The sequence below is a fragment of the Leopardus geoffroyi genome, chromosome B2 (assembly GCF_018350155.1).
Source record: "Leopardus geoffroyi isolate Oge1 chromosome B2, O.geoffroyi_Oge1_pat1.0, whole genome shotgun sequence".
Classification (NCBI taxonomy): domain Eukaryota; kingdom Metazoa; phylum Chordata; class Mammalia; order Carnivora; family Felidae; genus Leopardus; species Leopardus geoffroyi.
In genome coordinates, this window is record NC_059332.1 from 4,636,638 (window position 1) to 4,663,684 (window position 27,047).

At 44.6% G+C, this 27,047-nt stretch overlaps 1 protein-coding gene across 5 annotated transcripts in view; it reads left to right on the plus strand.

The window, feature by feature from the left end:
- Positions 1-2,538: 2,538 nt before the first annotated feature.
- LOC123607934 (cytidine monophosphate-N-acetylneuraminic acid hydroxylase) overlaps positions 2,539-27,047 on the plus strand; it is a 125,002-nt gene continuing 100,493 nt past the window's right edge. For 2 of the 5 annotated variants that reach the window (XR_006716991.1, XM_045497198.1), the window contains exon 1: positions 26,123-26,229. Coding sequence is in view for 2 of the 5 variants with exons in the window: in XM_045497198.1 (XP_045353154.1) it covers positions 26,138-26,229 (92 nt within the window). In the remaining 3 variants the exon portion in view is untranslated. Of the gene's footprint in view, positions 2,695-14,855; positions 15,065-26,067; positions 26,230-27,047 lie in introns of those variants that run through there. The other 3 variants (XM_045497201.1, XM_045497202.1, XM_045497199.1) reach the window with 3 other exon arrangements.

The window sequence follows — 27,047 nt, forward strand, 5'->3', positions numbered from 1 at the left end:
TATATGAGAAGATGAAATCATGATGCCTGGGGTTGGCTTTAGAATCCCCGATCAGTGGGGAGGACTGTGTGTGTGAGCTTGAGTGTATGGGTGTGTCAGGGTGTGTGTGAGTGTGTGTATGCAGGTGGGGGGCGGGTGTGAAGGGGTGTGTGAGTGTGCACAAGAGTTTGTGTGAAGGTGTGAGGGTGTGTGTGACTGTCGTTGTGCATGAGGGGGGTGGGTGTGAGGGGGTGTGTAAGCGTGTGCAACAGTTTGTATGAGGGTGTAAGGGTGTGTGTGAATGCATGCGTGTGTGTGAGGGTAGGTACGGGTGTGAGAGTGTATGAGGTGGTGTGAGTGTATATGAGTGTGTATAAAAGTGTGAGGGTGTGTGACTTTGTGAGAGTGTGAGGGGTGGGTGTGAGTGGGTATGAGGGTGCGCTGGTGGGGGTAGAGACGAGTTGTTGAGATTGGGTCACGGAAGTTGACTCTATTGTTGTCTGCAGCATTGCCCAGGCGGGCACGATTTTGTATTTTGCGTATCATGTATATTACGTGAATAAGCACGTTACCTTAATAAGTTGAAAGTTAGGCTTTGATGACTGGCTATTCCTGGTGGGGTGGAGAGAACTTGAAGAGAACGCAGGGGTGGGAAGACGACCCAGCTCCAGGTCGGCTGATTTTAATAAAAGAATTTTCCTCCTGGCCTTCATCCAGGGGTGAGGAGTATTTTTTGTTGTTCAAGTCGCTGACTCATGGGAGGAGATGAAACCAACACCAGACACTTTAATTTGATTTAAAAGTTTTTTTTAATAAACAAAAAGCATTGACTTTAAACGTCCAAGAAAGACATCACAAAATTTGAATCGGTAAGTGGGTGTGATGATCATAATAATGAGTGAGAAAGAAACATGCCCAAATCAATATTGCAAAGCATGATAAATAAAGTGGTGTCAAAAGTGATGTTAGAGTTGAAAGGAGAGAGAAGTTAATGCAATCAGTCGGGGGGCTGGGGGGTGAGAGGCAGTGTGGGATGATGGTTTGTGGAAGCCAGTAGACCTGGATTCAGATCCACCTGTGCTGTGTCTGGCTGTGACCTTGCACTCTGACCTCTTGCTGTACAAACTGGATCCACTGACCATGAGTTAGAGACCTCTCCATGTACTGATCAAAGCAGCGCGTTGTATGGTTACCATATTTTCTAGCACTGTGTTTGCATGTTCACGCATTCATTTCTCAAAGAAATAAAAAGTAGTATCTTTGAGTAAAAAAAAAAAAAAAACCCCAAACAAACCCCTTTTTTGGCTGACCAGCATTCATTCCTCTTCCTGACAACTCTGCCAGTTTCGAATGCAGTAAAACCGTGCTTTGCGAGCATAATTCGTCCCAGAAACGTGCTCGTAATCCAAAGCACTTGTATCTCAAAGTGAATTTTCCCATAAGAAATAATGGCGGGGCACTTGGGTGGCTCAGTGGGCTAAGCATCCGACTTTGGCTCAAGTCACGATCTCACGGTTTGTGAGTTCAAGCCCCACGTGGGCTCTGTGCGGACAGCGCAGAGCCTTCTTGAGATTCTCCCTCTTTCTCTGCCCCTTCCCTGCTCACAGTCTGTTTCTCTCAAGATAAGTAAATAAACTTTAAAAAAAGGGCGGGGGGACTCAGATGATTTGTTCCACAACCCAAAAATATTCATATAAAAATGATTACAATGCTGTAATATACTATAAAATAGTAAAACGCAAAACATAAAGAAAAGTAAATTAACCTGAACTTACCTTTGAAAACCTTCGTGGCAGATGTGAGGGAGACAAGAGACAGGAGGGTTATTGTGTAGGACAACTTTCACTATGCTAACAGGATCACTGCCATCCGTTGGCTCAATGGAATCTTTCTCTGCATGGGGGCCATTGTATACGCTCGCACGGATGTTGACTACAGCACAGTATTAATAAACTCTCATCATAGATGGTATTTAATGTAACTGGCAATAAGGCAGTGGAGGAAAGGGTCTGTATCCACAGGCAGCCTGATCTAGAATGAAGCAAAGCGTTCCTAAGCTCACTCTTTCTGGAAAAGCAAAAGACTGTCCATAGGTGCTTGGAAGTGACAAAAAACACACTAGTGCCTATTGTGAGCACCTTCCAACATTCTGAAAAGTCACTGATCTCTGTCAAACACCACGGCCTGAGATCGAGCATCCAAGCACGGGAGAGGATCACCCACAACCCCCGAGAGAGAGAGAGAGAAGAGGCAGAGAGAGAGAACCTTTGGCTCCATTGTGATCAGGTGACGTTCGGCCTCATGTATGACTTGTAGTGCAAGACATCGCTCGTTTATCAAGTTAAAGTGTATTAGAAAAGTTTGCTTGTCTTGCGGAACACTCAGAACAAGTTACTGGCGGTCCAAGGTTCTACTGTACTTGGCTCTGTTTCACGTAGTGTGGGTGGGAGAGGAAATCCAGTGGGCTGCCTTTCACTCCAGAAGCTTCCTCCTCTGGGACCTGGGCGGAGCAAGCTGTCTGAGGTTCTGACAAGTGGCTGATCCCAGCGGCAACATCCCAGACAAAGCTGTGCCTGCCAGGAACGCGGTCCGATCCGATCCGTTAGCTCCCGATCCCAGCTCCCACTGGGAAATCGGTGCTGCCAATTTCCCAGGCTGCTTCTCCTAGGTGCCTCCTGGTTTGCAGAGAGCCAGCTGTTTCCTCGTGTGTTGGAGGTAACCAGGGTCGGGTGTTCCCCGTTAGCAAGCAGAAACCCTCATGGTCTGGTCCACCGTGTGGCCAGTTAAGGGCTCCCAAGAAAGAAGCCAGCGGCCAGAAAGAGAGACAGAAAGCGCTGTAAGCGAGCCCCTGTTCCAGGAGCAGGACGGGCTTACCTGAGCCAAGGTCAGCTGGGAGTTAGATGCCGACGTCCTGGGGAGACAGAGGAAGAAAGGCCTAGTTTTTACACCCAACCATTCCCCGCCCCCCACAACGGCCACATCCACCTCTGTCACCTTATTGGCCTTCCTGCCGGGGCCTCTGCTTCAGGTCCTACCCTTTCCATTCAAAGGCTCTGAACTGTGGGAGGTCAATCTGCAACTTGTTCATTGTGTGCTTCCCCATCTACTAAGCAGAGGCCTCCTATCTCCCAACCAACCTGCCACCCGTGCCCGCCCCGCCCGCCCAATGCCCTTTGCCAACAGGGAGGGACGGGCTCTCCTTCCTTTGGGTCCTGGGGACACACACATCAGCCCTTACCTCAGCCCTGATTGTCTCCACTGGACAATGATCTCAGGCTCAAATGCTCGGGTCAGGAGGAACTGAAACAAATTAAGACCTGGCATATTTTCATGGCGGTGCTCTTTTTAAACTAGCGAATACTCTGTAAGGCAGTGATTCTTTAATACGAATATACATGGACTTAACCATCCAAGCAAATCTGAACCTGTTCAAGTCATGACCCCAGCGGCTATGGAGCAATTCTAATTATGCTGCCATTTCTCCTCATAGTTCTGAAACTCATTTTTGGTAGTTTTTTTCAGCCTCTAAAGCCTGATTTTTCTCTCACTGAATATGTTCTGAGTACCTAGCATGCTACAGATTTTGGGTCAGGGACCAGTGAAGAAGGGGTTATGGTTCTCAAACTCCTGGCCTCAGAAAGGACACAGATGGACAATTAGAAGAAGAGATCCAGATAATCCAATCTTAAATAATCAAGTGTGTTTAGGACTGTTTATAGTTTGCAAATATTCCTTACACCATCCAAACACTGTGAGCAAATTGGCATCTTTTCAGAGTAGTCATATCTCTAGCACCCGGACTGTGGCTTCTGGACACGCTCTCAACAAAAGAAACCAAGGCTTTTTTTAGGAAAAATAGCTGATTGGGAGTCTGGAGCAGGAAAGTGCAATGTGAATGTGGAACGTGTTGTCCTAGAAGAGGCAAGGAGCTCTCAAATGCCATTGGGATCATCACAAAATGACTCGCGAAGGCCAATATGGAGAGATTCCCGCTGGCCAAATGGGTCACTTTGAGCATTAGTAAGAATAGTAACTGGAAAAAAGAAGGATTGTTATTGGAGATGGTGGCTACACTCATCACGGTATTTGGTGACGTATGTAATCGCCAGACCACTATGTTGTACCCTTGAAACAAATATAAAATTTGTTGTCAACTATACTTCAGTTTAAAAAAAAAAAGAATGGTAATTGATTGGATTCAAACTCATCAAATATGTTTAACTCACCGAGTTCAAAATGACACTAAAAAAAAAATTGGAGGCTAGGGGAAAATGATGCCACCACCCTCCCTTTCCTTGATAAACTGTACAACTGAGTAACTAAGTGGTACAGACAGGGAAATTTAACTTACGAAAGGATTCCAATTAATGCATGAAACAGGAATGGTAGAATCAGGCCATCTTGCAAGCCCCTAATGAAATAATGGGCCACAGTGTTGAGCATCAGTGGTTTTAAACCTCACAAACAAGAGAGAAAGTCTGACTTTTCTGTAGGGTGAAAATCTTTCATCAATTAATATAGGACAACATGTCTCAAAGCAGGTTATGCTAAATATTGTCTATTAAATATTCTGCCAAAAAACTATTTTAATCTTAAGTAAGTTTGGGGAATGTGGAACACCGTATCCCTTCCTTCTTGATGATTCATCATGTACATTAGTATATTAAATTCTTATAAAAATTAGTATATTAAATTCCTTTAAAAAATATGAAGCAAAGAACACTAGTGCTTGACATCACAGTCCTCCTGATAGAAGAAACTAAACATTACAAGCAAAGCTCTTGTAAAAGAAATTGAATCTGAATCTGAACAAGCCTCTAAAGACATCTAAAGGAAGTAAGTCCAAGGGACATATTAAATCATACCACAGGGATGCAATCTGCAAAATCCAGACGGTGAAAAATTTGGAGGGTCAAGCCACTTGGTTTCTTCTACCAATAAATTGTTAAGGGGAAAAAGAGAGACTGCAGGGAGTCTATTCACGGAGAGACCTTAAAGTTCTAGCAACCAGTCGTAAGGTGGGAAGCTTGTTTAGATGGTGAACTTTTTAATGCTAACTAAACCTCCATTTATGACAGGAGACAAGTAAAAATTGGAATGCTGGATATTTAATAATAAGTAATGTTTTGGATGTGATACTGGCATATGGCTTCATCTAAAAAAAGGTCATTCCTTACAGAGATGCAGAGGTAAACCGCAAGTGTGTGATGTAAGGGATTTGCTTCCAAATAGTGGACGGAGGGAAGCAGATGGGAGTCTGGATGGAGCGTGGGTGGGCTGTGGGTTGATGGTTGTTGGGCTGAGTGATGGGCGTATGGGATGCCATTATATTATTTTATTTACTTTGGTGTGTGTTTGAGTTTCTACATAGTAGAAAATTAAAAAAAAATTTTTTTAATGTTTATTTATTTTTGAGAGAGAGACAGAGCATGACTGGGGGAGGGGCAGAGAGAGAGGGAGACCTAGAAGCAGGCTCCAGACTCTGAGCTGTCCGCACAGAGCCCGATGTGGGGCTCGAACTCACGAACCGTGAGATCATGACCTGAGTCGAAGTCGGATGCTCAACCAACTGAGCCACCCAGGCACCCCTCTGTAGTAGAAAACTTAAAAAAAGAGAGTGGCTATAATTTTCAGTTGGCTATGTAGTGTCCAACTGATAAGAGAAGGGGGTAGATCAAATTAAGTCTGTTTCTCGTAAGAGAAATACCACACTGCCATCAGTGACTGCCCCTGGGGGTTAGGATGATAGGGATAAAGCATGCTTACACGCTCCTGTAGACTTTTCCTTTTATGATGAATATGTATGTGCTTTTATAATATAGAAATCTTCAAGAAAAGATTTTTTTCCCTTTGTGTCTAATAACCTTGCTCGCGTGATCACAAATACCGAATTTCTTTTCTTTTTTTGTACTTTTTATGTATTTTTAAATGTTTACTTATTATTGAGAGACAGAGGCAGAGCATGAACAGGGGAGGGGCAGAGAGAGAGGGAGACACAGAATCTGAAACAGGCTCCAGGCTCTGAGCTGTCAGCACAGAGCCCGACATGGGGCCTGAACCCACAAACCGCGAGATCATGACCTGAGCTGAAGTCAGATACTCAACCAACTGAGCCACCCAGGCGCCCCAGAAATACCCAATTTCTTAAGGTAATGAAAGGATTTTTGCAACTAGGGTTCCTAAATTGAAGAGTATTACATGTTTTGACATCTAAAATTCTGAGGGTTTGTTTGTTTTTAAAGTCTCATGATCTACTGAGTCATACACACAGTCAAATAGGTCATGCTGATTAGACATAAATCAATTTTGGAAAATGGATTTGGAGTCAAGGACTAGAGCCGGAGACGCCCCACCCACTCCAAGGCTCGATAATTTAGTCAGCTGTATGGCCAGACCCAACGGGGATCTGGGACACTGTATAAAATACTCAAGAAAAATGTGATCACGTTGCTTACTCTTTCTTGAGTGTCTAAGACGTTCCATTTTTTTTGCTCATAGAAGCCAGGGTAGAAAGCACACAAAGTAATTCATGGTAAGTTTTTAATAAGAGGTTCTCTTTGTTTTGGGGACCTGTGTCTTGAAATATTTTACCCCAGCAAGGAGGGGATTTATTCAGTTTACCTGAGGTCAGAGATAGTATGGTGTGATGGTAAATGTTTTAGCTTCTTAAAATTTTTTTAAACATTTATTATTGAGAGACAGAGAGAGACAGAGCATGAGCATGGGAAGGACAGAGAGCGGGGAGACACAGAATCTGAAGCAGGTTCCAGGCTCTGAGCTGTCAGCACAGAGCCTGATGCGGGGCTTGAACTCACAAACCGCGAGATCATGACCTGAGCCGAAGTCGGACACCTAACCGACTGAGCCACCCAGGTGCCCCTAAATGTTTTAGTTTCTATGTGCCACAAACCACATAGCAAACATTTGTAGGGCAACCACTAGGTTTGCTGGGAGGTGTTATAGAGATAATTATGGCCATAACAACCATTTACTCAACAAATGTGATGTGTGACTATGTAGAGTGAGCATTATTATTTTGCTCACAGATGTGTAAAGTGAAACTCAGACATGAAGCTCATTTACTGCACAAGCGGAGGAGGCATATTTGAACCAGCTCTCTTCCCCACCCGCCACCCCCCAGTTCTAAACCTTGGGATCTTAACCATCATGATGGAGGCACAGTGGAAAGATGGACAGTCATGTTAATGCATAAAGAATGACCTCACTCTTAGCAACAGTGGCCGTGTCATATGCTCTGTGTCTCACTTTTCTCATCTGTAAAGCAAACATACTAACACCTGCTACCTAGAGTTGCTTTTAGGATTACATGATAAAATACATGTAAACTGTAAGAACACACCTGGCTTATCAAAAGTCCTCAATACATGTTATCTTTTCAAATATAATTGATAGGCAGGAGTTGATAAGTTGGTGGATTATGGCGTGGTTTCTCGGGGAGCAGGTGCCCCATGATGACACAAGCCATAGGCTTATGGCTGGTTGCAGTGGTTGTGCGACCGAAAGATAGAAATGACACAGCGGTTCCTTCAGATGGGTTGCATGGGGATAGACGGGTGGGGACGGAAGGGTGGGCTGGGGTGGGAGAGGGTAGGAAGACTAACAGGGTCTCTGCACACCTCCCCGTGCCCAGGGGAGAGGAAATAGTCAATGCGGGAGATTACACGTGTGTGTGTTTCAAGAAAGACGTTTCCAGGAGCAGCTGTGGTTGACGGTCATCGTGTGGCCGGGTCTGGCCTGGTTTTAAGAACATCCCAGGGTGAGTGTGGAAGGGCTCAAAAGTGGGCTCTGCCCGGGGCAAGGACAGTTGTGCAGGGGGCCGGGGGTGCAGCAGGGGCCTGGGCCTCCCAGCAGCCTCCTGGCCGCACCACGGGCAGGTGCACGGCTTCCCTAGCAAGGGCCCCCAAAGAACAAAACAGAACAAGACAAAAAGCAACCAAAAAAATCAAACCACTAAACGGAAGATCATTTAATTAAAACAGGTGTGTTTTTAGAGCTGTTCACATTAAATATAATACTTTTATTCTACTTAGGTTTACTAAAAGTCAAATAAGCTCGTGTTATCCCTGTCATAGAATTTGTCAGCCAGGAAGAGAACTTAGAGATGATGGTCAGCTATTTAGCGTCTCATGAAATTTTCATGACTGATCTAAACATAATGGTGAAGAGAAGTGAATTACTGAAGTAAGATAAAAGTTTATAATTGAACTTTTCAATAATATTTATGTCTACTTAGTTTCCCCAATTTTTGGGGGGGGGGGTAGGTAACTTAAAACCTTCGTTTTGCTCATTTAAATAAAGTGACAGATAGTCATTAAATATTTAGATCTTTCCAAATAAGATAAAATACAGAAACGTTAATTAATAGCCATTGATTTATCTGCTTTTGACTTCCTCTTAGAAACGAAAGATTTGGGATCTGTTAGTAAATAGGTTCTGTGCCATGATGAGAAATTTGCTATGAGGAGATATATGTTTTTTAAAAATATTCAGCGTATTCATATATTTGCCATCTAAAGAACACTGGTATGGGACGCCTGGGTGGCTCAGTCAGTTAAGCATCCGACTTCAGCTCAGGTCATGATCTCACGGTCCATGAGTTTGAGCCCCACATAGGGCTTTGTGCTGACAGCTCAGAGCCTGGAGCCTGCTTCCGATTCTGTGTCTCCCTCTCTCTCTGCCTCTCCCCCTCTTGCGTGCTGTCTCTCCCCAAAATGAATAAACATTAAAAAAATTTGTTTTAAAAACCTTCTGATATTTTTGACAAGCTTCCCCCAGTTGAAATTCTAAATGAAGTCTTTTTGACTAATGAGACTCATTTACTTGGTATGTTCAATTACAAGGGAAGCATTGTCATTAGTGATAATAAACTTTCTTAGGCTATATTGTTAGGAGGGAATGTTATTAATATAACTATTCCAGAAATTATATGAAGTTCCTAAAGTTTTGATATGTCCCGGCATAATGTTATCACTTGTAATTCTATTTACGGAACTGTTGTGTGTCGCAGAAATAACCAAATTTCCTTTGGTTCAATTGCATTGTAATTCACTCTCATCAGATCTTTAGCCATAGCCAGGTTTTAGTCTTTTGTCATTTACAGCTGTTGTTTTACTTTGATGCTCTTACGAATGTATTTCCTCTTAAGGGGATTCATGGAGAGGACTTTTGACAAATGCAGGTTTCTGACACCCTTAAGATTATAAAACTAAACTGGGTAAGCGTTTCTGGGCCTGGAGTGAAGACTGGGTTCCAACAGAATAAGCATTAATGAGATGGGGCTGAATGAATTGAGGAAGGTGATTATAGTTTTTATGACCCTTATTTGAAACATTCTGTTCCCTAATGTTTGTTCTTCCAGATTTAAGAAAACTTTTTCTCTTAAAGTATCTATGGCTTTTAGAAATTTGGTAAAATGGGGGTGCCTGGGTGCCTCAGTCAGTTAAGCGTCTGATTGTTGATTTCAGTTCAGGTCATGATCTCAAGGTCTCTGGAATCAAGCCCTGCGTCAGACTCTGCGTTGACAATGCAGAGCCTGCTTGGGATTCCCTCTCTCCCTCTCTCTCCGCCCCTTCCCTACTTGCACAGGTACCTGAGTTCGTTCTCTCTCTCTCTCTCTCTCTCTCTCTCTCTTTCTCAAAATAAACGTTAAAAATTTTTTTAATATATCTTTATAAATAAATATGAAACATATTTTTCTCCCTGGTTCCTCCAGAATGGGGAAACTCTCAGTGAGTACTTTTATTTTCATGCAAATTGGAGTTATTTGCATAAGCTTCTCCTCCTAACAGGATAGGATTGGAAGCAAGGTTATACCAGCAAGGCTTTGACTGGAAGGTTATATTTGAGAAGACATCCATAGACTCAGATACCAACAGACAGATTTAAGGAACTAGGGTTGACTTGATGGGGCCAATAAAGCCCCTTTGAAAAAAAATCAGCCCTGTCCCCTAATTTACAGGGTTCCCAGCAGCCTTACCAGGGGAGCAAGGAAGGTCACTTCCTGGCAGGCCCAGGAAACTCAGGATCTTTGGGGGACGTTGAGAAGAGAGGAGGAAGTAACCCAGATCTGTAGGTATTTCAGGCAAATCTGTTGGCAAGAATCTGGCTTGGCTTCTGGCCTTGAGAGGCTATTAAAAGTTCAATCTAGAGATTCTTTATGAAAAGTTCCAGTAAGGCAGGTTTTAAAGAGTCTATGTGGTCAACCCCTATTCTTGCTGTCCTTATGTAAATAATTAGGCCAAGTTTGGCTAAAACTGGACTTATTTTACAAACAAATTCTTCTTACTTTAGTTCTCCTTGCTGGAGACCAGGGTGATTTTAGAGAAAAAAAAAACATTGTTTCTGTAACACAGTGTTGTGGATGTTAGCTTCTAGTTCTGACGGTCTCTGAGTGTTTGCTGTTTGCCTATAAAACTGGGCTGGATCCCGAATTCTTCTGGTTTCCGCGAATATCTGACTGTGATTCTTCAAACAAAGGTTTCTCATTTTCGTCACTTGGAATCACCGAGAACCAAAACTGCCTTTTTTCCCCCTGAAAAGCCCTGCAAACTGAGGCTGGATGACTTGAGATAAACCTCAGAGAAATGGCCACAACAGCGCTCGTTGAGACACAGGATCCCCAGAGACCTTCAAACTGGAGACCAGGAAACCCCATCAGATTGTCACTGCCGGCCCTCACTGCATCGGAGGTGCCTTGAGCCTGGCTGGCGTCTAGAAACTCCACTCGGCCGGAAGCAGCAATTGTTACGACAAACGTTGCTCATAAAATTTCACCGACAGAGCATATGAGGACAGGAAACTTAATTATCTAGCAGGAACCGTGTCGTTGATAGCACCGATCAGTAATCAATAAGATAGTCACCATCGGTTCAACTGGTCAGCACTAAATTAGCAGGGTTTTTTCCCCTCTCTTCTTTATCTCAATCTTGTAATTACCTCTTCCTTCTTTCTCATAAAAACTCTTGGCTTTCCCTGCACACGTGGGTCGCTTTTCTGGTTATTCTGGAATCTGTGCTCTCCCCCGAATTGCAGTCCTGGGACCCCAAATAAAGACCTGTGTTCCTTTTCAGTTTTGTCTCCTTTCTCAGTTGACAAACTCTTAACTACCTCAAACTCTCCAGCCCCTCGGTGATTTCCTCAACTGGGAGAGACTTCTGGAAGCGTGTGTCTTCCTCACTCTGAGGCCTGGAAACTCCAACCACTAAACTGGGGGCAGTCGTTCTGCTCACCTCATTTGTTTACTTGTTTCTTTCTTTTTTCCTTTCTTTCTTTTTTAGTGTTTTATTTATGTTTCAGACAACACGAGCGGGGGAGGGGCGGAAAGACAGAGGGAGCCAGAGGATCTGAAGTGGGTGGGGCACTGAGGGGCTCCAACCCACCAACTGTGGGCTCATGACCTGTGCTAACGTCGGACGTTTCACCGACTGGGCCACCCAGGCGCCCCTGTTCACTTGTCGCTTGGAGATCTTTGGTTTTTGTTGTCTGATTTGTCTGAGCACTGTTCTTTCATGTATTTCATTCCCGCCCCCCTTTTCTGGGGTTGTTTCAACAGAGGGGGTAGATCTGGTCCCTCCTTCTCCATCTTGGCAAGAAGTGGAAATACAGGAGTCATTTTTGGTGCTTTCGTTTCCTACTTATTTTCAGTTTTAATTTACATGTCCTCATCTAGTGATGATTCGGGGCACTTTTTCACGTGCTCGTTGGCGTGCGTTTATCTCTTTGATGAAACGTTCAAAACTTCTGCGTTTGTAAAAAATTGGGTTGTCCACCTTTTTGTTCTTGAGTTACAGGAATTCTTGCCTTGTGTATTTGTGGGCAGGAGTTTTCCATCAGATGTGTGATTTGCAAATGTGTTCTCCCCGTCCTTAGCATGCCTGTTCATTTTCTCGACGATGTCTTTTGTTAAGCAGAAGTTTAACAAAATTTTGGTGCCGCCTAGTTTATTAATGTCTTTTTTAGGGTAATGCTTTCTGTATCAATTTTAAGAAATCCTGTGTACCTCCGAGTCATGCGTTTGCTCTTCACGCTTTCCTCCAAAAGCTTTATAGTTTTATGTTTAAGTGTATCGCAGATTAATTGTTGTGTATCGTGCGATGTAGAGATAAATTTCTTTCCCATATGAACATCCAGAACTAGTTGTTCCAGCACCATGGTTGAAAAACAACAAAGGGCTTCTGTTCTTTGTTTCGTTTTCATTGTTCCATCTTAAAAATATTTTTCTTTTTTATTCATTTAAAAAAATTGTAATTCCAGCATAGTTAACATACAGTGTTATATCGGTTTCAGAAGTACAATGTAGTGTATTCAACAATTCGTGTATTACCCGGCGCACCTCATGGTCAGGGGATGCTTAATCCCCATCCCCCACTTCACCCATCCCCCCACCCACCTCCCCTCTGATGACTGTCAGCTTATTCTATCTAGTTAAGAGTTTGGTTTTTGGTCTTTTTTTTTTTTTCCTTTGTTCATTTGTTTCGCTCCTTAAATTCCACGTATGAATGAAATCATATGGTATTTGCCTTTCGTTGCCTGGCTTATTTCGCTTAGCATAATATACCCTAGCTTCGTCCACGTCGTGGCCAATGGCAGGATTTCATTCTTTCCTATGGCTGGATAATACTGCATTGTGCATATATCCACACCTTTGTCCCTTCATCAGTCAGTGGACACTTGGGCTGCTTCCATAGTTTGGCTATAGTAGCTAGAAACAGAGGGCTGCATGTATCCCACTGAGTGACTGTTTTCGTATTCTTTGGGTGATTGCCCAGTAGTGTGATTACTGGGTTACAGGGTTGTTCTACTTTCAGCTTTAACTTTTTGAGGAACCTCCACTCTGTTGTACAGAGTGACTGCACCAGTTTGCATTCCCACCAACAGTGCCTGAGGGTTCCTTTTTATCCACATCCTTGCCAACACTGGTTGTTTTCTGAGTGCTTGATTTTAGCCATTCTGACAGGGGTGAGGTGGTATCTGATCGTGGTTTATGTTTTCAAACGGGTTGTATTCTACCGCAATCTAATTTTTCAATCCTTTGCCAATACCGCATTGTCTTCATTCTGTAGTTTTATAATAAGCTTTGAAGTCAGGTAGTCGAAGTCTTCCAACTTTCTTCTTTTTCAAGATTTCTTTGGCTGTTTAGGTCCTTTGTACTTCCATACGAGTCCCAGAATAAACTTGTCAATTTCTCCACAAAACTTCTAGTGAGATTGATTGGAAATGCACTGAATCTGTTGCGTCAAGAAATCAACGTGGGGAGAAATGACATGTTAACAACTGAGACTTCCGACCCGGGATATTTTAGGCTTGCTATTTATGCAGGGTTTTGATTGATATTATATAGTTGAATTTTGATGGGATATACTGGAGTTGATACTCTTCTAGTATTTTATCCATTTCATCTACATATTTATGTTTATTGGCACAAAGATTTTAGTACTATTATTTTATTTTAATGTCTGCAGGACTACAGTACAGTCTCTTCTTCCTGACAGTGGTGACTCATGGGCTTTCTCTTTATTTTTTCCTTGGCCAGTAATATCACTAGAGATATTTTTATTTTGTTTTGGCCTTTTCAAAGAACTACCTTTTGAACAGATGATTTTGAATAGATCTCTATTGTATGTTTTCTTTTTTATAAAACCCCACTCTTTCTTACTTCCTTTTTCTTTATTTTATTTTGCCGTTCTTTTCTAAGTACAGTATTTAATTAATTATATTTGGAATTAATATTTGGCTTGTTAAATTTCAGATTTCCTTCTTTTCTAATGTCTGTGTTTCCCTCTAAATACTGCTTCAAAAGAATCCCTCAAGTTTGATATGTATGTTTTCGTTAGTATTTAGTTCTAATTTCTGATCTCTTATGATTTATTTTTGACCCAATATATTATATTAATATATATTGCTTAGTTTCCAATGATGAATTTTAGTAGTTACCATTTGTTTTTGATTCTGAGTTTAGTTTTATTATGATATATACAATCTTGTATCTCTACATTATTCCTTTGAAATTTGAGATTAAGCCTATGTATGAACAGTTATTATACCTGTTACATGTGTGCAGGAAAAAAAACAGGTATATTCTGCAGTTGTTGAATGGTATGTTGTGATTCCTGTATCTCTCTCTCTCTCTCTCTCTTTTTTTTGGTTATTTCAAACAGGAAGGTAAATTTGGTCCCCGTTATTGGAACTTGGCCAGAAGTAGAAATACATGAGTCATTCTTAATGCTTTTGCTTCCTACTCATTTTTTTTTTTTTTTTTTTGGTTTTAATTTCTATCTCTCTGCTGACTAATGATAACGTTGGGCACTTTTTCATGCGTTCATTGGCCATTTGTGTGCGTGTAAAAAAAAATCTCCATTAGGTCAGGTTTGGTAACTGTGATATTCAAACCCTCTTCATCCTTACTAATTTATCTGCTTTTGACATATCCCAACATGTATTGGTACCTTTGGGGGCTACCGTTTCCCTGACAATGGCTCAAGTCAGTCTGGAAGCAGGATACATCTCACTACAACATTCTCTCTCTCTCTAAGGGAGGGTACTGCCCTTTCCGGGGCAGAGTGGGGCCAGTGGAGGGCGGGCACGGGTAAGGGGGTGGGGGCGTGCGCAGGGGCACAGGGTGAGGGGAGCAAGGGAGCAAGGGGAGAAGGGTATGTGGGGACGGGGCGGGGCCCAGGGCGCTGGGCGAGGCAGGAGGCCAAAACAGCCCGGCGCCCTTCCCAGGCGCGTGGGGCGCTTGACTCCACGACTGGCCGGCCTCGGAGGGGGTGACAAGGGGGTGCGGGGGGGGGGGGGCGAGCCTTATCCCCAGGAAATGGGACGCGGAGGAAGCTTCTGGAGTTCGAGTTGTCCCTGCTCACCCCCAGGGCAGGTGACTCCCCTTCCCACGTGGTTCCCGGCCCGGCTCCTCCAGTGGATGCTCCTTTGGGTTCCCTTGACTCTGGCGCCTCTCCCTGGAGCCCCTCCGTCCGCAGCCTCCCTCCTGCAGCCCTGCGTCCCCCGGTGGAGTCCGGAGACCTCCCTGGGCCTCCGGAAACCCTCCCTGAGTCCCCAGGAGTCCCCACAGGTGAGCCGGCATCACTTGTTGGCGTGCCTGCTGCGCCTGCGCCCTCTGGACGAATTAAAATACATTTTTATCCGCTTCTTCAATCAGTTACTGAGAGTATTTAAAAATCTGGGGTTTTGAATTCGCCTGTGACTCCTTATAGTTTTGGCAGTATATCCTGAGGCTCTGAGTGCATGTAAATTTAAAAGTATGGTTTCTGACTAATTGGTCCTCTTATCTTTATGAAATGACTCACTTTGGCAATATTTGTTGCTTAGCACATGCTTTATTGCTTATACGGCTAGGTCAGTGTTCTCTTGGTTAGAGTTTGAGATCTCCTTTATACAGACGTTACGTGGGCATAAGTATACAAAGACATATTTCAAGCCTCAGGCACAGAGAATGGAATTAACTGTAAGATTATGGAATTTCTGAATTTCTCATGCTGTGAGCTGCTGATGCTTTGGAACTTTGCCTGCACAAATTACCATTAGCTGAGCTAGAAGTGGAGCCTTGCAGACGGGATCAGCATTTGTTTTTTCCAGGTTTATGGGAGCTACTCAACTAAATGGCAAGAGGTTTGTCCAGTGCCCCTCGCTAGTGTGAATTCAGGCTGAAAACACTCATGGTGGCCAGGTTGTACTTTTTTTCTCCCATCCACTTAACATTAAGATTTGAACTAATAGATTTTCCTGTCTCCTGGAACTGGGCTTGGGATGGGAGGAGTGGGGGATTGAGGAGAAAAGCAGTTTATTTCTACATTCATTCTTTTTTTAATGTAATTTTTTAATGTGTATTTTTAAATAAAAAAAATTTTTTTAACGTTTATTTAGTTTTTTGAGAGAGAGCATGAGTGGGGAAGGGGCAGAGAGAGAGAGAGAGAGGGAGACACAGAATTGGAAGCAGGCTCCGGGCTGTGAGATCATGACCTGCTGAGCCACCCAGGGCTCAGTGGGTTTCACCCACTGGGATCACTTTTGGGGGGAAGATCCCAATTAGACTCCCCAACTTGACAGGCTCTTTGGGCTGTGTCTCTGGAGCCATTGGAGGCCATGAATGCAAACCTCTATGTGTTCCCTCCCCCACCCTGCCTCCTTATTTGGGGGAAATGGTTGGCTACAGTCTTGTCTGCAATCAGTGTCTGATTTGAGAATTCCTTACATTCATGACAGCTCATTGACTCTCTTAAGATGGTCAGATTTTTAGTTGTTTTTAACAAGAGGATTCATTCAGGTGGTTAGTCCGTCACCTTACTGGAAACAGAATCTAAATTTAGTATGTGGTACCTCAAACTCTGTTAGGCTCCTTATTTATGCTTTTGTCTCTCACATAATTATATATGTCCATACATGACAATTGAGAGTGTTTGTTTTAAATTCCATGGGAAGAAATTGGGAAGGTGATCAGCTTTAGCGATTAAGTATGTGCTGACCATTTAGCAATGTTCCTGGCTTGGGTCAGTTTTTAAAGAGGCTGCCAGAAAGTGTTGACGATGATACCACAAGCCACTTACATCTGCTGGTTTGAAACTGCCCAGGAAACTTTACATTTTTTATTTTTAGCTTTTACTTCCCTTCGGTTTATATTTCTGTTGTAGTAGCCTTCTTCCAATGCCAAAACCGCATGAGCAAGCTATGGGAGTTTGGCAGTTGCCCTGCCCCCACGAGATATGTCTATCTGGAGCCTCCAGATGTGACCTAATATAGGAAGAGGACCTTTTGGATATTATTCGGGATTTTTTTTTTAAGTTTATTTATTTATTTTGAGAGAGAGAGCATGAGTGGAGAAGGAACAGAGAGAGAGAGAGAGAGAGAGGGAGAGAATCCCAAGGAGGCTCTGCTCTGTCAGAGTGGAGCCCAACATGGGGCTCGAACTCACAAACCTTGACATTATGACCTTAGCTGATACCGAGTTGGATGCTTAACCCATGGAGCCACCCAGACGCCCTGATATAATTAAGGATCTTAAGAGGAGATCATCCTGGATTATGTAGGTAGACCCTAATCCAATAGCAGGTGCCTTTACAGCAAGAGGAAAAGACAAAGGCAGAGCCACAGGAAAAGACACAGAGGAGAGACACGGAATGAAGGTGACCACAGAGCAGGAGCCCGAGGTGATGCATCTGCAGAAGCTAGGAGAAAGGCACGTACGCTCCTTCACACTCCCAGCAGGAAGCAGCTCTGCAGGCACCTTGATTTCAGACTCCTGGCCTCTAGAACCATGAGGGATTACATTTCTGTGATTTTAAGCCACCCGGTTAAACTGGAACTTGTTTGGGCAGCTCTGGGAAACTAACAACCGGTACTCACACTCTCTCTGCTTCTATGAGATTGAAAGCCTAGTTTCCCATGAATTGTGATCAAGGTCAGGGACCAGAATGGAACTTCTCTGGAGCCACTCCCAACTTCAGCAGTTTCCTGCTTGTGTACTTTCTCCAATCAAGGGTTTCCAGGAGTTTCCTGTTAGTGTACATGCTCAAAGCTTTTAAAAGTATAACGCCCTTCCTATGACTGTTACTTTTTTTCTGTTACCTTTTTAAAAATTTTATTTTAGAGAGCATGCACACCCATGTGTGTGTGTGGGGGGGGCCAGAGAGAGAGAGAGAGAGAGAGAGAGAGAGAAGGAGAGAGAATCCCAAGCAGGCTCCCCCGCTTGGGATTGGGCAGAGCCCAATGCAGGGCGTGAACCCATGGATGGTGAGATCATGACCTGAGCTCATGACATGAGCCGAAGCCGGACGCTTAACCCACTGAGCCACCCAGGCGCCCGCTATTACCATTACTTTTGACCATGCCTCACGTCTGGGCTTGGCTCTTGCCATCATCCCCCTCTTCACCCTCATCTATGGTAGTATTTTTAATGGTTGACCCTCTCTCCCATCCCCTCCTTCACACCTCCCCCCGCCTCCTCCAAACACATTGAAAAAGTCTCTCTGAAACATCTAGTGTGTCTCTGAACTTGACAGAAAAGTCATTTTTATCCAGTGAAGTCCAACAATACAACAGTTGCTAGGATTTGTCATCACAGCAGCGCTGTGAGGTGGGCATTGTCGTCACCATTTTATTTAAAAGGACAGTGTTCCTCCAGTTAGAACCAAAGAACTAGAACCAGAAGGAGCCTTGGAGCTGCTAGCCTGTTTTATTAATTTATTAAACAGTGCTGAGTAGCTATGATGTCCTAGATTCTAGATTCTAAGCCGCTCTGGGGATTCCAACGTAATTGATCTATTCTGAGCCTCACCAGCTGGCAAACGACTATACATCACTATCTGCATGTAGTGTAATTTTGGAGCATTAAGAAGTTTGATGCTGGGGTGCCTGGGTGGCTCAGTCAGTTAAGCATCTGACCTGATTTCGGCTCAGGTCATGATCACGATCTCACAGTTCATGGTATCGAGCCCCATGTTGGGCTCTGTGCCGACAGCATGGAGCCTGTTTGGGATTCTCTCTCTCCCTCTCTCTCTGCCCCTCCCCTACTCACGTTCTCTCTCTTTCTCTCTCTCTCTCTCAAAATAAATAAACTAAAAAAGAGATGAAAAGAAACTTGATGTTAATTTTAAACCAAGGTAATTATAAGTAGGCATTTTTTTACACACTCCAAAACAACATAAATGGAGAAAACTATGTTGTAGAACCCTATTTATATTGGCACTTATAAATCTACTTTATTCATAACTGTTGCATAGTAGTTCATAGAAGAATATGCCAAAATTTACTTACTTATTCCTCCATTGGTATTTCCAGTATTTTGTTCAATAGACATCTCTTTGTACCCGTGCTAAAGTATTGCTTTAAAAACAAACTTAAACTGGAATAGAAGTAGAGTTGCTCTGCCAGAGGATAGTTATATTGTGATTTGATAGACACGGTCAAATTTCCCTGCCGAGCTACTGTTTTATACTCCTGTGTTTATTATGAGCATACACCTCTCCCAGGGGGCCCACCAACACTGAATACTACTCATCTTTAAAATTCTGCCAGGGGCACCTGGGTGGCTCAGTTGGTTAAGCATCTGCCTTAGGCTCAGGTCATGATCTCAGGGTTCGTGGGTTCAAGCCCTGCATTGGCCTCTGTGCTACCAGCGCAGAGCCTGGAGCCTGCTTCAGATTCTGTGTCTCCCTCTCTCTCTGCCCCTCCCCCCCCCCTCTCTCTCTCTCTCTCTCTCTCTCTCTCTCTCAAAAATGAATAAACGTTAAAAAAATTTTTTTTTAAATTCTGCCAATGTAAAGGGTGCAAGTGACCATCTTGTTTTGATGGGAGGAGGGCAGAAGAGAAGGTTAGGGAAGATTCTCACTGTGTTCCCTTTGTGTCTAATGGGAGACACATCTGAAGGGGCTGGGCTCCTCTCTCCTTCTGCCAGGCTGAGCTGGCCTGAGCTAGTCTGCAGAGGGGCAGCAGGGCTTTCGGTGGATGTTAACGTTCTGGATATGCAGAGGCTCTTCTAGATTGTTCCAGGGTGCTCTGTCTGCAACCTTTGACCTTCAGTGTAGATTAGGCCCTCCATATGCATTTTCCCTACTCTCCTCTCTGGGCCCAGAGATGCCATCTTTTACTTCTCGTGACCCAGAGAACCTAAGTGTTCCATAGGCCAACATAAGCGTGTAGCAGCCTAAATGTGTAATGTGGTGTGAGATCAGGTCCTTTTTTTGTGTGCACCCAGATTACCGTAAGAGGCTGGCCATGCTCTACTGGACTTTGGCCTTGGTGCAGATAGACCATCGATGGCTGGCCCATGCTGTGGGAGATGAGAGTTTGGGGAACTGTACGTGCCCTCTTACTTTTCTCTAATAGACCGTGTGCCACACTGTGTTAATACTGTTGGTACTAGGGCTGTGTGTCGGTGACCGACCCTTTAAGCGTCACAATATGCTTTGTCATGCTCTCATTTTATACTAATGGAAACTTAATATAAGCATGACTTGAGCAATTTTTTTTGCAGCGATAAAAACAACCATTTATTATGTCCACAGAGTCTGTGGGTCAGGCATTCTCAGACAGGGCACGCCAGGGACAGCTTGTGTCTGCTTCGTGCTGTCTGGAGCCTCACCGGACGGCTGGAGCAGCTGGGGATAGAATCTTTGGAAAGCTTGCTCCCTCACACGCCTGGGAATGATGGCGGCTTAGCCCTTGGCTGGACTTGCCAGACGCCTCCACGGGGTTCTTTCATTTGTCCCGGCTTCCTCATAAATGGGGACTGGCTTCTGAGGACAGGCCCAAAAGAGAGAAGGCCAGGTGGTGTCTTAGACCAAGCGTCAGAAGCCACGTAGCATCTGGTGTCTGGGGCAGTCACAGGCTCCCGCCCAGATACAAGGGGAAGAACATGGATGCCACACACCTCCGTGGGAGGAGGGTCAGTCTCACTGTGAGAACAGCCTGTGGGAAGCTGTGGCCGTCTTGGGAAAATACCAGCCGCCACTTTCCCTAGGCCCTATGAATGCATTCTCTTCGTTTCCAGACTGGAAGACATTTGGCCAGATATCTCCCACCAGAAAAATGTAACTGAAGATCAAAACTGCCAGAATCAGAGAGGGTAACACATTTGTCTCTGCAAACGAGTCTGGTTCTAGGGACTCTTCAGTTACATACCCTTTGTTTATTGTAGCTTCCCTGGAAGGAAATATGCTATGCAAAATCGTTTCCCTTATATTTATCACGACCTTCGAAACTGCTGACCCCAAATTGGCCCCCCCAAAAGTTAGTATGTTCTTCTTAATGTCTTCTCAGTCCTTGGGAAGATCAGTAGGAAGGTGAGTGGCTAGAAATGCCTTTACTGCATCATAGACTATAACCTCTGGATGTATAACCTGGACACAAAACCTGGCCATTTGAACAGGAGACCCACATTCCTGGCCGGTGGCACCTTACGTCTTTGAAACTACAAAAATCCTGCCTCCCCGTGTTTACATAATTGAGTTCTAGTTGTTAAGTTCTCGGTAGTTTGGAAACTAGAAATGGAACAGGCCTCATAAGGAAAGAAGGTAATGGCCAGAGCCACAGTCCTTTTTTTTTTTTTTTTTTTAATTTTTTTCTTAACATTTATTTATTTTTGAGAGACAGAGCATGAATGGGGGAGAAGCAGAGAGAGAAGGAGACACAGAATCTGAAGCAGGCTCCAGGCTTTGAGCTGTCAGCACAGAGCCCAGCACGGGGCTTGAACCCACGAACCGTGAGGTCATGACCTGAGCCGAAGTCCGATGCTTTAACTGACTGGGCCACCCAGGCACCCCATCAGAGCCACGGTCTTGAGGGCACAAATGAGGAGGGTGGTGGGTGGTCAAAAAGTTCTCAGGCCTGAGAAACGCTTTTCTCATTCAGATGCCAGATGGTTCCTCGTCTTATGCATCAGATCAGGGTGTCAGTTCAAGAAACTGTTCCTGAATTCGAATGGGAAACCAAGAGAACTCGCCTTTCCCTGCTGCTTCTTGGGGCAGAATGTAGTTCTACAACTTAATTAAAATTCTTCCCCTGCCCCCTTCCTCAGTCCATAGAAAGCACAGCAGGTCTGTACCGTGACTTTCCTGTGAGCACCTGCCTAGAACACACGAGAGTGGGGTCCATCCTAGCCTGACCATGGCCACCAAGACAGGCATCCTGCACAGTGCATTCGACATCACCACCACTGTCTGCTTCCTGAACTCTTTCAATCATCCCAAGCAGAGACTGTACCCATTAAGCAGGGACTGCCCGTTTTTCTGTCCCTCCAGTCCTGGTAGCTGTCCTACATACTGTCTCAATTTGCCTATTCTGAGTATCTCCCAGAAGTGGAATTCTACAGTATGTGTTCTTTTGTGTCAGCTTTATTTCACTTAGCACACTATTTTCCTGCTATATCCATGTTGTAGCACCTATCAGAATGTCATTCTATTATTTGGCCAAATAATATTCCATTGTGTATATAGACACCACATTTTGTTATCTGCTCCTCTGTTGATGGACACTTGGGTCATTTCCACCTTCTGACTCTTGTGAATAACGCTGCACTGGACGTTGATGTACGAGTATCCGTTTGAGTCCCTCCTTGCTTTAAATTCTTTTAGATGTATACACAGGAATGGAATTGCCAGATCATCCTGAGTGATTTTTTTGGAAACACAGAAGTTTCCAAAATATTCTATGACAGCAGGGAGACTGATTTTCTCGGGGCTTAGAATGGACAAAAGGGCACTATGTTACGTAATGCCTCAGGACAGAATGTTATGTCAAGGCGTTATTCAAAGTTCTTCAGCGACTACTATTATTATATCCTAAGCCTTTGAGCAGTGTAAGTGGTAAGGGGAAGGTGTTATTGGGGCCAGCAGCACATAAAGGCTTTGTTTTATTCAGGGTATTCTCTTTAGTGAATCAGGTTTAGAGACTAGAGGAGAATAAGAGTTTCTGGAAAACCATTTTTTCGGGCCATGGTTTGGAGAAGGCTTATAAATTTCATAAAATTAGAGTTTATGGAATCAAGAAGAGGAAAGCATTCAGTTCCACTGGCATAGACATCTGGTTTTTATTACCCAATTTGCTGCTAACAGGACATTAACCTTAGGGAAGTGACTTAAACTCTTAGGGCCTCTGCTTCCTGTATTAGACAACATGGATGGAGGAGGGGTTGGAGGACAGGGTGGGAGGCTTGGGCTGGATAATGTCGGGTCCATTTCTGCTCTATACATCTATGATTTTAAAAAGCTTGATTACTTTCTTATCCAGATCAAATTTTTGTTTTTAGAAAGCCTTGATCCCTAGGTCCTGGCCACGTTGATTTATGACATGAGCTCATTGTAACTACCTCATCACAGAAGCTACTGTTTGTTTCTATCATGCCTTTACTCAACTGAAAATGTGCGACGTGAATTTAAGATAACAAATATTTCCTCAGAGTATGAACCATATCATGGGCAGAATTATTGGATACTGTCACACCCTAGATCTTGTATTTGGAACCCAAGAATAACAGTGGTTCTCTTAAAAGCCATTATGCCCTCCTTAACTACTTTCCATAAACACACCTGCCCTTTACAAACATCTCGCCCTTTCTATGAACCCACCATCTGGTTTCGACTACATTTCCTTTAGAAATCATAGTAGTATAGTTTGGGAAAAGGCCTGACCTGTGATGACTGCGTAGTTGTTTTTATAGCATCTAGTGCATTTCTCATTCATTCATGCATTCATTCAAAAATATGCCCCATGCTAGGTGTTGGGGATACAGCAGTAAACAAGACAGCCCCCCACCGCCCCCCATTTAGGTTAATGTTCAAACATGAAGACAGGCAGTGAATAAGTAATAACAGGTGTGCTGGATGTTAAGCTGGAGAAATGGAAAGTTCTCCGTGCCACGGAAGCTTATAGTGGGATTGAACCAAAACTTTGGGTTCACTTTCCAGGTGAAGTGGCATTTCAAGTGAAATCTGAGGAGTGGGAGGGAGTTAGCCAGGCAAAGATGGGGAGGGGGGATGTTGAAGTAGGGGGAACAACTGAAGTGCACAGGTCCACAGAACAGCAGGAAAACTAAGAGCGTCACACTGGCCAGACCGGGGTGAGCAGTGGAAGATAAGGGCAGGAGAGGGAGGCACACGCCAGGATGAGCATGATAGGCCACGCTAAGGATTTTGGACTTTATCCCCAAGGAAGTGGGGAATCATCGGGAGCTGCAAGCAGGGAAGAGACGTGGTTACATCTGACATTTTTAAGGCTCGTCTAGCTGTAACATACTGCGTAAGTTGGAGGTGGGCTGGCAGGAGGAGAGTAGGAGGCTCTTCCTGAAGTTCACATGAGAAGGCCAGGGATGTGGCTGAGGCCCTGGATCCCCCTGGAGGGACAGGCATGGTGTTTGGTAGGAGCTGGGGGGCTGCAGGTGGACCTAGGGTCAAGAAGGCTTCCACGGAGGCCACAGGGAAAGAGTTTTCCAGAAGGGGGAGCGTTGTCCAGGGTGCCAGTGGAGCTGAGATGTCCAGTAAGTGGATGACTGAGAAGCATCGTTTGGATTTCACAATGTAGAAGATATTGCTGGTCTTAGGACATTCCTGGTGGAGGATGAGGGCAACACTCATCTTGAGTGGCTTGAGGGGTCAGTGGAAAGTAAGAAGAGAGGAGAAAGAGAGACAGAGGGACAGACAAAGAGTGATACTCTTCCGGAAGTAAAGAGAAAGGACCATTGCTGGGGGGGACAATAGTGAGTTTAGAAAGAATTATAGTTTTAAAAACTGGAGAGGCTTGCACACGTTTAAATGCCAAAGGGAAGGAGCTGGGGAGAGAGGAGAGACTGAAGAATTAGGAGAGAAAGGGACAATAGCCTGGGGCTCCTGAGACTATGCACTGAAGAAGGAAGTCTAGAACCCAGGTAGAGGAATTGGTCACTTGGCACATTTCACGGGCATTTTCCAATAAGATGTCTGCCTTTCTCACTAGCCCGTAAGCTCCTGTATCTTACTCGATTCTGTATCCCTAGCACTGAGGCTAAGACCTGACACGGAAAGTGCCCTGTGAGCATTTAACTGAACTCATGTGTCCTTGGTGCTGGAAGTCCTCCCTTGGGCAGAGAGACCAAATGCCTTGACATGGAGTGGGCTTCTGGCGTAGACTTTAGAAATGAGAGCTATGGGTGACAGAGTCGCCTGGCCAGTGATTAGGCTGGTACCTTTGGTCATTTATACTTGATGGGAAGGTAGTGGCTGAAATCCGTCACGATGGAGATGGAGAGAAACACACGGTATACAAGTCAAGAATGACTAGAGAAGTATTTCCCTCCCTCTTGGCTTTCTTCTTGGCCCAGAAAGGAAAAGGAGCAATCCAACAGTCTCCACAGGAAAAGGAACAATGCTCCCACTTGGTGGGTCCATTTCTGTCGATGGGAGGCAGCTATTAGCACAGGCCTCAAACAGAACAAAAAGCTGGTTGCCAGTCTTTTTCCATCCAGTTGATCATAAATCTTATATAAATGTGCAAATTAAACTAACTCAATGAAACGATTCCATTAGATTTTTTTTTTTTTCCTTACTGGCAAAGGGCACCATTAATCTTGAGAAGCAAACATTGTTCCATATCTGTTTTGTTTTCCCCAAATCTCAAAATGCTTAAAGACTGACACTTATGCGTGAGATTCTTCCAGGAGGGAGGGAATGAGTTGGAAATGGCCTCTGGGGTTTGTAGGAAGGGAAGATTGAAGCCGGGTGAAGAGGATGTGTGCCGGTTCCAGAAGCAGACTGGTTAATACTTCCAAGAAAGGAACATGCTACGGAGGTGTTTGTTGAGCCAGTATTTATTAACCGTTGACCGTGTGCCTCTGGCCCAGGCTCTTTGCCAGACACAGGCAATGAAGAGAAGGCAGCAGAGTGCTGGCCTTTGGGAGCTCATCCTTGCGCACCGTCCTAGAATGAATTCAGCGTCCACTAGAGCTGCTTAGGGAAAGAGTCTTCTAGGTTCTCGTAAATTGGGCACGCACACGAAGATCCACTTGTGGATGCATGGAAATAATGATTCTGTGAGTCAGTGCAGTACCCTAGAAACCCCAGCGCAGGCTTCTTTGATAAAAGCCATATTACAGCGCATGACTGAAGAAGGCATGGGGCCCTCAATCCCCTGTCCTGGACCTCTGTTCGGGGACTGGTCATGTGCTGTTGTGCCTACAGAGATACGACTGGGCTTGCGGGGGAAATTCCAAGTCCAACCAGTAGCCTAAAAAAGAACCCAAGCCTTCCCCCTTCGCTACCCCCACTCCCGTGGCTCAACCCACTGAAGCACGTGACCCTGTGAATGTGTGCCTGGCCATTCAGATTTGTCTTTCTATTCCCGCATGCCCTGGAAACACAGGCAGAAGGGGGATAAGTGTTCTCCAAGCAGGGACAAAAAGCAAGGGATTCCAGACCTGCATGAGACCACAGGGGTTCCTGTGCTTGGGTTTTTTGAGATATCCCTGGATCCTTCTCACAAACCCCTCTTTTTACTCGAGGAGGTTCTGATTTCCAGAAACAAATGAGCGAGGCGGACACAGTCTCTGAAAAGAGCAACGAGGGAAGGAAGCCTGGGGAACAGGAACATTTAAGGTCAGGCAGAGGGAAAGGAGGAAACAAAACCAAAACAGAACAGAGCAAACAGCTCTGGAGGCCCAGGAATGAATGCATTCCATTCACCGATTTCTAGCAAGCAGAAAGTTTCAAGGAGAAGGTGGGTGGTCATACTGGGTGTAACAGTGAGGCCAGTACGGTAAGGATGGGCAGATGCTATCACACCTTCCTGGATGGCCTTCCTTCCAGGCACGGCGGGAGAAGCCAGATGGCACTGGGGAGGGAGAGTTAGGAAGTGGAGAGGAGGAATAAGAGTAACAAGAAATGTGGCAGATGAAAGAGAGAGAGAGAGAGAGAGAGAGGATAGTTGCCGGAAAAGGCCATCATCCGAGGGAGGTTTAGTAGGACAGTGTTGAGGGATCTAGAGAACTTTTCTCTAGGGTACAGTGTGGGTGAGAGTGGGCGGGATACAAACCTTTCCCTGGAGAAGGCTGGCACACTTCTTTGGGAGGTGCAGTGTTCTGTTACAGTGGTTTCTCCCCAGAGTTCGAGACAGAGAGGATGAGGGGACTGGGGAAGGGCCTCTCAGGGGAGCACAGCTGACCCGTGTGTATTCTGAGTCAGGCAAGTCTGAAGAGATCTTCTTTTTATAGCCTCGCTTGAGTCACCACCAGGCTGTAGAATGTCCCCCCCCCCCCACTTCTTTTGTCATCCCCCTAGCATTTTATTTGCAAATGAGAGGGCTGATATCAGCAGGTTTCTTTTCCCTGGCCAGGTGCTGTTTGGGGGACTTCTATGGGTGGAGGGAGTACGGTGGGTAGGGGAGTGGTCTGGAAGCTTGTAGGATTTTTTTTTGGTCACTTGTAAGTGTCATCAGATTATCTGTAGTATGTCTTTTTTCAGCATTCCTGCCCAACAATCATTAGATCCTTTAACTATGGAATCTGGTTTTTCTTCAGCTGGAAAAAAAAAAGTTCTCTTTTTATTTCTTTGATTGTTCCTTTTCAATTTGTTTTT